The 12,795-nt window shown below is 44.6% G+C and overlaps 1 protein-coding gene across 3 annotated transcripts in view; it reads right to left on the reverse strand.

Annotated features, from left to right (window-relative positions):
* Positions 1-3,789: 3,789 nt before the first annotated feature.
* The window catches only part of brinp2 (bone morphogenetic protein/retinoic acid inducible neural-specific 2), a 118,005-nt gene continuing 108,999 nt past the window's right edge, over positions 3,790-12,795 (reverse strand). For all 3 annotated transcript variants that reach the window (XM_035422622.1, XM_035422623.1, XM_035422621.1), the window contains exons 7-8: positions 10,834-11,056; positions 3,790-7,608 (exon numbers count right to left, since the gene is read on the reverse strand). In XM_035422622.1, coding sequence (XP_035278513.1) covers positions 6,492-7,608; positions 10,834-11,056 — 1,340 coding nt within the window. In that variant the 3' untranslated portion in view covers positions 3,790-6,491. The remainder of the gene's footprint in view (positions 7,609-10,833; positions 11,057-12,795) is intronic.

The raw sequence follows: 12,795 nt of genomic DNA on the forward strand, positions 1-12,795 counted from the left end.
GGACACATGGCAATTAAAACTAACCATTTGGTAAGTAATTAAGAATTCAAAGACAAAGCAAACTATAATGAGCAAAATCGACATTGTGTTAACAAGTTTAGGGAAAAAATTATGACTGAACTTATACACATCTGTTCAAACACATGTGTTCAACAACATTAATTGAGACAGACATTGGTTGGAACAAAAACCAATGTTACACAGGGGTACCGCAGACTTTCAGAGTTTGAGAACCACTGATCTAGAACACTTCCATGTTGTAAATGATGTGGGTTTTTTTTTGACGATGTTACCAGAGGAAAGATACCGTCCATAATTTATTTTTAAGGTGAAGTTCTCCTTTAATCTATGATTTTAAAAGGGGAAACAAACTGAGTAAAGTCTAAATCCAGGAATAAAAACGGGTGCAAAACTGCAGTTACTTGTGTTTGTCCAGGCCTGAAGGCCTCATAACAAACAGGCTGCATTGAATCATGCGTTATAAAATGTGCGGATGATATTTGAATTTGATATTTGACTTGTGCGTGTCTCACTATTGTGGAGTTGTGTGACTACAGCTGGAGTTAAGCCTGATATCTAGGGTTTCTTAATATTAGCATCCAAACTAGACAAATTTGAATGTGTCTTCCGTAGGGGAAAAAAGTAAAAACAAACAAACATCCATGCTGAAGTACAAAGTACAGATTCACATTTCTTTCTATTGACTTTTTTTTTGACCCATTTTATTAGCTTGTGTCGATGATTAAATTGGCATTGGGCATGAAAGGAGGACACTCAACAGTGGACTGTTTGGCTTTTATATGGAAGTTAACTTCTCATTGGTGTGGTCTTATTAATTATAGTTTAATGTCTGTCCTCCAGCTGAAATTTAATAGGAATGAATCCTGTTTTTATGTGTGTAGACACCCCCAGCCCCCCCCCCCCCCCCCATGCCTCCACAGCACACACACACACACACAGTTAGTGCAAAGTCTGCAGCCAGTAGAGTGTGATAGAGTCAGTCCATTAGAGAGAGAGAGATAAACAGAGAGAGAAGAAAGAGTTAGAACACAGCCAGTAGAATGAAGTTAAGTGCAAAAACTCATCAGAACACCACTGTAGTAAGGACATTCTAAAGAGCCAGTGCAGTCAAAATCATCTCAGATTTTTTATAGGCATTATAAATTAAGTTCCAGAGAAAACTGATTCATTGATATTAAACCTGTTCTATACAGTTGAGATTTTAACTTATAGAGGAAGATTTTTTTATTCTTTTTTTCAGTTTTATTGTGTTTTCTGAATCAGAATAACCTACATTCTTTACAGGAACTGGTATCAGGGTATTCAGGGGTTTATGGTATAAACAAGGACATATTCTTAAAAAGAGAGCTGCTTGCACAATGATGTCATGCTTTCAGTGGTTGGACGTGTGCATAATAACTGAAGAGTCTTCAAAAAAAATAGTTTAATCTTTGTTTTGGTTGGAAAAAACAGGCCCTTGGGAGTGAAGAGCGTGCAATGCATGAGAACAGAAAAGGAAAGAAGTAATCAGTGCAATATAAAACATATTTTTATGTTTCTAATTGCGGATAATTTATTTGAAGTGTGTTTTATTGATTTAAAACATGAACTTGAATTCCCTGGTACCCATTCATTTCTCAGACAGTTTGGCAAGGTCAGAAAAAAGTTTTAAAAAAGTAAACTAACTTGTCCAACTGATTTTACAAAGGAAATGTGTAATGCTTGCTTTTACTTGTAAGTCATTTAAGGACGAATTGTGATTAAATACAGGCCACAGTTTGGAGAAAAAGTGTCATTCTTGCATTTACTTGTAAGTCAAAGCTAAGGACAAATGTTGGTTGAATACAGCCCGGTTTTTATCATCACATTTGCATTTTGACCAATCAGCACTGCTACCATTTATGGGTCTGCCAATCAGAAGGGAACTTGAATCATTGGTCATGTTATTGGTTTTGTGTGCGCTAAAGGTCTTCGTAAACCAAGCCCAAAGTCTTAAAAAAAGATAAGACCGTATGATGAAATGAAAACAGGAAAACTGTGAGATGCACAATACTGTCATAGAAACTACTCCATGTGCATCAAAGTCAAAGCTTATAAAAGAGAGAAGGTGTTCTCAGCACTCATATTACATTAAGCACGTTTATTTACATAAGACTGACCTTTCCACTTCCTGACTCAAGCAAGACTCTAAGCCAAAACGTCAGTCTTATGTAAATAGACGTGCTTTATTCTATACGAGTACTCCAGTGTCTCCCTTGGGTAGTCTGTCTGAGGAGCCAATGTATATATTTTTTTGTCTGTATACGCAATACCGTGTTGATGATTTTATGGGCTTTACGATGGTTTTTTTGACGTCATGGTTACATCACCCTCTTCCTTCAGCTGCGTTCTCCTTTGAATGATTCTGCTGCACGTTCCGCATGACTGACAGGTTCGATCGTTGCGTTGCGTACACGCACAAGTGTGTACGTCACTCTCTGGAACATGCTGTATAGGGAAGCTGTGCTCACTACTGTATTTGGCTGTGGATTGGTCCACTGTTAAATACAATAATGGGCAATAGTGTGAGCCTTTTTAATAAAGTGGTAATGCAGGGAATGATTATGTTTTATGAACTTACTGTGAGCAAATGCGATCGAGCACCAGCAGCGTTCACCAGGGTCCACCGGAGTTTTGATTGACAGCGATCATTTGCATGCTAGCTCATGAAGGTTTAATTACTGAAAAATAAATCGGTTCTGAAAACAAGCAATTTTATCTGTTTTAAGTTTCACCTTTTTTCAGTGTATGCACTATTCTGACATTGATTTAGATTTTTTTATTTGTCAAGTTATTTATTGATGATTATTTAGTGAATCATAAACAATTTTTCTGCATAGGTCCTCAATGGGAGTGCTTACTCAGCATGTTGAGATGCAGTTTTATGTGTCCTTTATAAAAGTAATTTTCAGCAGGTACACCGGATTAACCTGGCAGAGAGATTATAGCACTGATATAGCAATTATAACATACCACTGCCATCAAAATCTCTCTGTTGCTTTTGCTTTAACTGATGGTTCCCACAGCAACACTTCAGTCTCATCAGTACCTGAGATGTACATGCTGGAACATTCCACATTCCAAATGCCTTCCCAGCTCACTCAGAATGTTCTCACAACGTTACTGGAATGTGTTGTAACGTTGCCACAACATGACAGCAACATGGCGACAACGTATTTGTGTTCGCTGGGTCGGTCCCTCAAGTGAGCATCCCCGGTCTGGGGTCTGCTGATTAAAATGGAAAAGTAGGTATATGAACCTTCTTATTAGAGCGATACTTTCTCACTTCAGGGCCGTCGACTTTACCTCTGAGACTGCCCAAACATCATAAATCACTGGGAAAAAAAAGAGAAAGAAATAAGTCAAAATATATTTCCCATTTCCCGTGGGAAAGTTTGGGAAGTTTGCCCTGCATAATGGGCTTTCCGTGATTGATTCCCCGTCCTTCGTCGCCTTGACGATTATTTGAAGGGCGAGAGCTGGTTTCCAAGTGACATTAAGATAAACAACTTGTGTTTACAAACTCAATATGATTCCCGTCTTGCGAACGTAGTCAGCAAGAGTCACCCCAGAAGTACTAACGCGAGCAGACTTTCGTATGAAGTAACGGAGGCTGCTGGCGTGTAAACACGTCCGTCCTGTTCTCAGCGACATCTTTCTGGAAGTTGGTTTTGTACCTCGAAAAGGTTGCCGTTTTTACATATTAGAAACAGTCATTATATCGGTAATGAATAAGGGTAATTTCAGATGCAATTTATGTATACGTTTAATGCCGACACATGAATTTAAAGTACTTGGAACAGAGACATCTAAAAAAAAAAAAAAAAATTCTGTTCATTTTTGACTGGACTCCAAGGTTCCTACCAAACTCCACTGACAGTGTTACAATTCACAATTCTTGGAAACACAGAAAATGCACAATAGTTGCTTTGAGATGGCATCCGATGTGATGGAGAATCTGCGATATTGCAAGAGAAGAATTCATGAAGGTAGAAGATAGCTTCGAGATGCTCTTCCCTTAGCCAATTATGTCGCCGCATTTCACATTTTAACAGACTTCACTGAGATGGCGAAAAGACCAACATTGCAGGATTATTGAGTTATAAACCCAGTCTTTCTCCGTCGCACTCTTAAATGAACAGCACGAGAATGTACTTCTGCGCAGATCTTTCCCTTGAAATATTTCAAATGATGAATTTGATTGACAGATGGATAGAAAAGCAATTTGATAGTAATACTTTATTAATGAAATACGTATCTCTTGAAAAGGGTATGGCGTGACATTTAAAGAGTAACTTCACTGAAAATCTACAATGTTATACATTGTTTGTTACTTTACAGATTAGTAGCTATACATAATTAATTGCAAGGAATAGGTTCCTTTCTTAATGTCGGTCTTAATATCTTTCCACGGTTCGTTCTTATTCTGACATTCATCACTGGCATTTCCCTCCTCTAGAGTTTAAAATATGAATTTAGATCTTCAAATAACATAAAGGTGGCCGCCCTGAGGCATATACGACATTTAATTTTTATTTAATAAATATATATATATTTTTTTGTTTGTTGCTGAAACCAATTAGTGTTATCCCTCTAAATTCAGAATTCCTCAAGACAGCTGTGTCCTTTTCTTTTGACTCTTAGCACAGCTCACACCGATAACACGGACAGATGAATTCAGATTCCATGCAGTATTGCCCGGAATGCAGTCAATACTGTCTCTGCCTTCAAACCCTGATTATACTAAAGAGCTATTAGCTAACTAAAACCCCCCCATTGAGATCGAGATTTTGAGATATTCACTACACTTTTCCCTTTTTACAGTTTATACAGATGTTTATTTCATCATATAGGTCTTTATTATTATTATTATTATATTATTATTATTATTATAATTATAATATAAGTGAAGAAAAAGCACTTACATAGAACAATGAGCAAATGTTAAGGACAAACATCGACTGAATTTAGGCCAATATCCACAGCTAAAACATTGCATTTGGAGTCTGAATTTATCTATTTAACTGGTCAGACTGTGAAGTTAAATGCGACCGTTAACGACCAGTAATTTGTCACGGTACACAGAGAGGAAGAGAGACGCGAGGAAGAATAATTTGATCCTCGTTGACAGGAAGATAATTAAAAGGTAAAGGAGGCTGGGGATTTCCAATTAGATCTCCGTTTGAGCACTGGAACGTTAAAATATGGGTAATTAAGAGAGCGGTTTGGAACAACATATTCCATTTTACATTTATAGTGAAGTTTCCCTTTAGTGGAACAAGGTTTGAGAAGGAAAGAAGAGCACTGTAAATTACACAGCCAACTAAGTGTGCTTCAGTTCCAGAAAAAACATTGACTTGTAAGGCATTTAGACGTTGATTCTGTGTCATTAGAAGTGTTTTTTTGGCATTTGCACTTGTGCAAATTCTGTAATTAACTCTTATGTATTTAAAAAAAAAACAATATGCAAGTTTCACATTTTAACAATAAGATGAAGCGTTATTTACAGAGATATTCACAAACCGTATTAATGCCATGTCAAATGGTGCTATATCCGCTTGATATATATATATATTTTTTAAAAGAATTTACAAAAACAGACATTTTGCCATTCGGTTTGAACCAAATGTTTCCTCATTTTGGTTTCGGTGTATGGTGGAATACCAGGAACGCCAAAAAAGGCATCTCAGTCAAACTTATATAAAAAAAAAAACCAACAGCTGTTAACGCCATACACCAAATATGACTTCAGAAAAAAAAAATTAAAATAATCAAAGCAGAGATTTAAAAATTTGAAAGATGTCATGAATGGATTGTTAACTATGCTTGACACTTAAGCTTCACAATATATTAGCAGGATTGATTTAGTATTAATAACCTTTTCCTTTCAAATATACCTGTGCTATGGCAAAAAAACAAAACAAAAAAACAACTTTGCTCGTCAATAATGTCACTACAAACACATCTGAAAGTGTCATCTTCCGTATGGAAAGCCATGGGCATCTTCAGTTTTTTGCACGATAAACCGATAGAACAGCTAGGAACTTCAGCACAACCATTTAACCCTGCCCTTTGAGAACCACGCTGTTGACTGTTAGCTGCTGTTAAAAAAAAACAAACAAAAAAAAACATCCTGAAGGAACTGGCAGTTCACATCGAAACCGGTTTTCAAACCTGCGTTAAATGGGCCATAGTCAGTCTCCATCTCCGAAACCTCCTCCACCTACCCCCCCCCCCACCCCCAACCCCCCTCTTTCAAGTCCTTCTGCATGCAAACTCAGGGGCCTGGCTAGTGTGTGGCTGATGGAACTATGAACATGTGGACCGCGAGACCTTCCCCTTAAGTTTGCTTGTCACTGTTGCCGTGGAGACAGCCAGGGTCAGAGGGCACCCGCGCTGGGGGGGGGGGGGCGGAGCGCGGGGGCGAAAGGGCGTGGTCAGCGCGCCGCAGACTAGCTGCACAGCTGTCCCAGTTCTTCCTCTGCGGAGCCGGGCAGCTTGGAGTTGAACATCTGGAGGGCGTCGCGGATCCTGACCACCTCGCTGGTGGACAGCTTGAGGCGGTGCCTGAGCAGGCAGGAGAAGAGGTCCAGCCGCTGGGCGCCCGGCGGGGACAGCCGGTTGATCCGGTCCCTCATCTCCAGCAGCATCAGCAGCGCCGCGTCCTGCGAGCCCTGGGTGTACGGGTAGTCCAGCTGCAGGATCAGGTCCTTGATGCCCTCGGGGTCGAAGTGCATGCTGTAGCCGAACACCTTCAGGCTGTTGATCTTCATGTAGCCCAGGTTGGAGGTGCGGTCGTCCAGGTCCAGCGGCTCGTAGAAGAGCGTCTCGTTGACGGCGGGGTCGTCGGTCAGGATGCGGCTGCGCAGGTAGATGTGCACCGTCTCGAAGAAGGACTTCCACCTGCTGCCCAGCGTCAGCGTCCAGTTGTAGCACTGCAGCGAGCCCTCCAGTCTAGTTCTTTCCCAGTCGGGGAAGTCCTGCTGGCTGACGGGCATGAACCAGCTCTCCGAGTGGCTGCCCCCGAAGGGGTTGACGTAGATGGCGGGCACGGGCTCCAGGGTGCTGTTCTTGGTGGCGCAGATCTGGAAGGAGATGCCCAGCAGCATGTGGATGAGGTTGGACTTGTTCTTGTTGCTCTTGAGCGTGAGCAGCATGCGCTTCCTCCAGGCGGGGTTGAACCAGCTGCCCAGGCGCACGTCGTTGCTGATGTAGATGGCGTGCACCTCCACCCGGCTGTCCAGCCGCCGAAGCAGGAAGCGGGCCTCCGCGTCGGGCACGTCCGAGTCGAAGTTGACGTAGTGGTCGAGCGAGCCGGCCACGTCCGCCCGGCAGCCGCCCGCGTGCAGGACGTTGCCCGGGTGGCAGGCGCCGCAGCGGGTGACGTTCTCCGGGTCGCAGGCGGCGCAGCAGGTCCCCTCGGCGACCAGGCAGGGCACCGCCCCCTGGCAGGCCGCGTTCTCCGCCGCGCAGGTGCAGCCGTGCGCCTCCTCGGAAAACGCGCCCAGGACGCCGTGCTCGTTGCAGTACAGGAGGGACTGCGCCCGCCGCAGCCAGTAGCTTGTCGTCCTGGGGAGAAGAGAGCCGCTCGTTAGGGGGAAACTCAGGGAGGATTCGGGGGAAATTCAGCCTTGGTCAAGCGTGACACGACGAGTCTGAACTTATGGGCTGATAGCCGTTAGCTGATAGTTGCTGTAATATTCTCAGCAACACTCTGTTTTGACGCCGTTCTCTGAACCGCTATCAAAAATGTGACAAGTGCAGCAACCAGTAGCAATTTACTCTCTATTTGAACAGATACGGTAGACAGATAATCAGCACTAAAGCCCGTTTTAATAGACAGACGGTAAACTGACAAACAGAACCGGCTCCATTTGCTGTAACTGCCGTGTGCTTTTCAGTTTTGCAACTGCAGAAATTACAGAAGGTGAAGGATGGACAAAGTGGGTGGACAGGTATCCTGACCAGGAATAAGCAGGTTAAATGGATGGATGGATGGATGGATGAATATTCTAAATTTCAAAACCATTGGAAGGCAATGCTAAATGTATTTGAACGTGACTGAAAAGAGGCAATTCAATTCCCAGTTTAATTTCACTTCAGCTCAGACTCCAGTTCAGTTCTCTTGACACTACAGTAGCTGTTTACGTGCGAAACAAATGCTATATTTATTTTATAAGAATTCTATAGAGAGAGAGAGAACACTGCCGCACGCCAGTGGGTACTTATTGAAATGACGTAAACGTGTTTGAATAGTACGCTTCAGTCGTTTATTTTATTTTTGAAGTCAGAACCCCACAGGCTCTTGTCCTGAGCGACAGGCGTCTTCGTCTGCACCTCAGTGGCGCCGAACACGAACGCCGGCATGAATAAACGCACCTCTTTCGGTAGCGAAGACAGCACCGCCATCGGCACGCCAGCCCCGAGCCTCCCTCCCCCGAGCCGACATCGCCCACGACAAACCCCGCTATTGAACCGAGCGGCCGCTCGTTAAGCTGTCAGGGCCGTGCGGAAACGGCTTCCTGTCACAATGCACCATGGGAACAAAAGAGAAAACTGCGGATTCATGCAGGCAGCTTCCTTCATTTCAACTACTACAGGGGGTCGCACCAACTTTGCTGAATGAGGGGGTTTAAGCACGCAACCTAGCAATTAATGGAGAGGAGTCCTTGAGTGTTAATGGTGGTTTCCCCCCCTTTTTCCTCTTGGTATCGTCCAGTAAACTCTTTTATTTCCTCTGCACTGCTTTGCTTTGGTTGTTAAATATTCAGAGTGGAATGCTTCTAGTAAATGTACCTCCACTTGCTACAAGGACAGGCGAGACAGGAGACTCTTTATTTGTATATTTAATATCGGGGAAAAGAACACTAACCGTTTTTCATGCTGGTGGCACAAAAGTACTACAGCAGAGATCTGACAGAAAAACCCAAAGAAACGTCTGAGAAAATCAAAAGTTTGTCTCCCCATATCTCCAAAAACATGCCTTCCTTATAAATGGTAGCTATAATTGTATTAATGGCATATTTTAAAAGGTAATATTTTTTGAATCTGCTTAAAAGATAGTTTGCTCGAGGATGGCTAGAGAGCTGCGTCCAAACGATTTAATATGAATTCTTTGTTCTTATTGATTTCAAAGCGGGAGATCCCTTAGTTATCATAATTATCATTAAATGCGTTTCTGTACATTTCTGAAATGTCTGCAGGACGGTTTGAAAGGCCCTTGCAGATTCATTAAATGCTCCCGCTATACAGGGTTTTCGCCAGGCCCTCGAACAGAGACCGAAACCGAAGAGCTCTCCGTCTGCAGGCAGGCTAATCCGCGGAAGAGGCTTTGCCAGCGTAGAACCGAGGGGAATCGTTAGAGCGATCCGTCTTCCGATTGAAAGATGTAAAGAGAGCCGATCGGTGTAAAAGGAGGCGGTGGACGGCGGGGGGTGGGGGGGGGGGGGGGGTGGGGCGGGGGGGCTGGTGACGGTGTGGGGGTTTTGTCGGGGGGATACTGAGATTCAGTGGACCAGAGACCTTGATGGGGGGGGGGGGGGCATGGGGAGGGAGGGCTTTCTCCATATGCACATCAACACTGAGCTGTCAGTCTCCCAGAGCTCTTGATTACAACATGCCAATGGAGCAGCGTTCTCAAAGGCCATTTCAATCAAGCGGGACGGGACGGGGGGGGGGGATGAGAAACACCCCTTTCTGTTCAGATCTCACGCCTGCTGCATTTTTCACATAATGGATGGATCCCGGCCCACTTAATTCAGATGTTTTCTCTCCGGATCAAAAGCCGGAGTGTTGTTTTTTTTTTTTTAATGACTAATGAGCTCAGCTGACTCAAAGGCTCTGGCGTCACTCAAGAGAGCGCGGCGTAAATGATAACGCGGCGACTATCGATCGTTTGGGAGAGGCACAATGCTTCGAATGGAAGTATATTTTAACCGTTAAAAAAAACGGAAGAAAAAAAAAACGCCGCCATTAAAGTCTCGTTAACTGACGTCCCTCAAACGCATCCTTTGTGGCGAGGGCTTTGAGAAACGGGCGAACGATGTTTTGAAGTTAACCGGGAGTGAGAGGGAGCCCCCGGCGGGCTGCGCACTTTGAACTGCGGCGGGCGAAGCAGCCGCAGCCGTCCCTGTGTCCTCCTGGAGCCGGTCTATTACTGCAGAAATAACAGGCGTACCTGAGGATTACCGTCATCTGCTTTGAATAACACAGCCTTATCTGTCTGTGTTTCTGACGGCAGCCTGAACCTTTTTAACATTTCTTTTTCTTTTTTTTTTTGCCCTTTTCTGCGTGCTGCTCGTGTCGTGATCTACATTGAGGGATATGTGACATCAGTGGATTCTTGTGGATAAAAATGCTGTCTGTGTGGACGTGAGACTAAAAATGGGAGCGGTACAACCGACTTTGTTTCCTTCTTTTGAGCGTGCGTTATGCTAATTAATATCCTACAATTACACTGTAACTGCTTTGCGGTAGCTTGTGAAATGTCTTATTGTTGATAGTTGTAACATTCCCAATGCATGCTGGGATAGGACCCCCCCCTTCCGCCAACAACCCTGATCCAGAATGAGGGATGATTGGCGGCCACACACAGGTGCGTAGGCCACTTTAGGCCACGCCCACCTAAATAGTATCCTGCCACGCCCATTTACCTTGGCCGAGCCACCACACCCAACTGTGAAAGCCTGTCTAGGTAGTTCTGGCCCGCCTACTGTAGTTCTATGCAGACCCAACCACATGACTATGTCTGGCTACGAGGCAGAAGCCGGGCGATGTGGAGAGCTTTATCTCTACCTTTCTCTCGGCAGGCTGAGTTTGGGCTGTTTGGGGCAGCGCTTGCTCAGGGTGAAGAGCTTCCTCACGATCTTCTGCGCCTTCCCCTGCAGCAGCTTGGTCCCCGCCTCCAGTTGCCCGTAGCGACGCTGGAGGGCGGAGTCCGCGGTCCAGAACTTCAGCACCGTGGACGAGTTGAGAAAGTGGTCGCTGGGCAGCCTCTTCAGGAAGGCCTTAAATTCCTCTGTAAGAAAACAAGCCCCCCCCCCAAAAAAAAGATAAATAAATAATGTCCCGTGGTCTTCCTGTCATTGGGATGAAAGACTGTATCCACTGCAGGAAGACCAGAGCTGCAGTAGAGCTGTTGCCAACAGAAACCCTCCCTTCCCGAGTTCCTCATTAAAAAGCGATTTGCCAAAGTTCCTGGTGCATTACATTTCAAACACCATTTCCCGATCAATAACACCTCTCCCCCCCCCCCCCCCCCCCCCACGGGACGGGACCGCTGGCCAAGAGTCAGTTCTGGACGGCGTGCGTTACCGCACTGAGAACCAGCGCTTTAGCCGAATGATCCATCGGACGGCGTAATCACAAACCTAATGCCCACAAAGAAATGACGGCAGCGATTGAAATTCCTCAGAAGAACACAAACAACCTCAAAAGAATGCCGACCAGCGTTTCCCTCGTCAAATGGCTGAACTAAGGCTTATTTCGATGTTCTGAATACAGTACATGCTCCCCAAAAATCAATGTAGTGCATTTAATTTGCCTACAGATCAATCAACACTGTTTGTGCAAATTTAGAAGAAAAGAAAAAAAAAAAAACACTTGCTTCAGTCCTGAAGTACTATAGGTTTCCTATGCAAAAATATCCACCAGTGTGGAGTCTGGCATTAAAACGCCATTGAATGAACATAATGGAGACACTGTGCTAGTGCAGTACGGATGGGAGAGGGATGGGGAGACAGACTGAGGCTACAGCATGCACTGTCTTGTGCTGCTCTTAGCTCGAGCGCATTGTCAGTGGATTTCCACCGGGTCTGCTCACTGAGCCAGTGCAGCAGCCAGTGAACCTGGACGCACAGAGATAACAAGAAATTAGCTGGATAACACAGGCTCTGGGTTTCCAGCGTGTTCAGCTTGCTCCATGCTTTCCTACCCTTGCTCACACACACACACACACACACACACATCAAACACACACGTACACAAACACATGCACATGCACCTCAACCACACAAACACACACATACACACACACATACACACGCACGTGCACCCGCACACACATGAACACAAACGCGCACACGCACGCACACACACACACTGTCCTGCCGTGCATCCATCCCCTTTGGAAGAATCTGGAGAAGGATCGCAGCAGCCAATCCCCTGAGCTTGCCATTGTTATCTCAGATGGTCACATGATCACATTCTTATGGTCACCAGACCCAGAAGCATTTTTGGGAAATTATTTATGACATTCATTTTTCAAGAAGGAGGCCAAGTTGAAGATAAAATTCCTGACAAAGTTACCGACTGAAAGATTAAGAGTGTTATTTACTGTTTACTAGAACAGATAAAGAACGGGGTACACGTGAAATGGTGCTACTGGACGCACAAATTAGCAAGACCTGACATTCCTGGATTCCTGAATAAATAATCGCACAGATATGAGAGATATTCATCTGGACGGGACGCCAGGACATACAAAGCTTCAGCCATTTTATAAAATCTGTTTTGTGACTCGGTTACGGTGGCAGCCAGCCCAGAGCCTTATTCATATCCAAGCCAGGTATCTAATAAAAGTGCAGCGCACACCAGTCGCCATTCTCTGTGAAAACTAAACCAGCGCCATCACGCGCTAGCTGAAACGCGCTAGCAGAAACGCGCTAGCAAAGTCCCCAGAGAAGAGAGAGTCAGCGTTAGCTAGCGCGCGCGGGGTCAGCGTTAACTAGCGCGCGCGGGGTCAACGTTAATTAGCGC

Source organism: Anguilla anguilla, chromosome 6, assembly GCF_013347855.1.
Source record: "Anguilla anguilla isolate fAngAng1 chromosome 6, fAngAng1.pri, whole genome shotgun sequence".
In the NCBI taxonomy this organism is placed as follows: domain Eukaryota; kingdom Metazoa; phylum Chordata; class Actinopteri; order Anguilliformes; family Anguillidae; genus Anguilla; species Anguilla anguilla.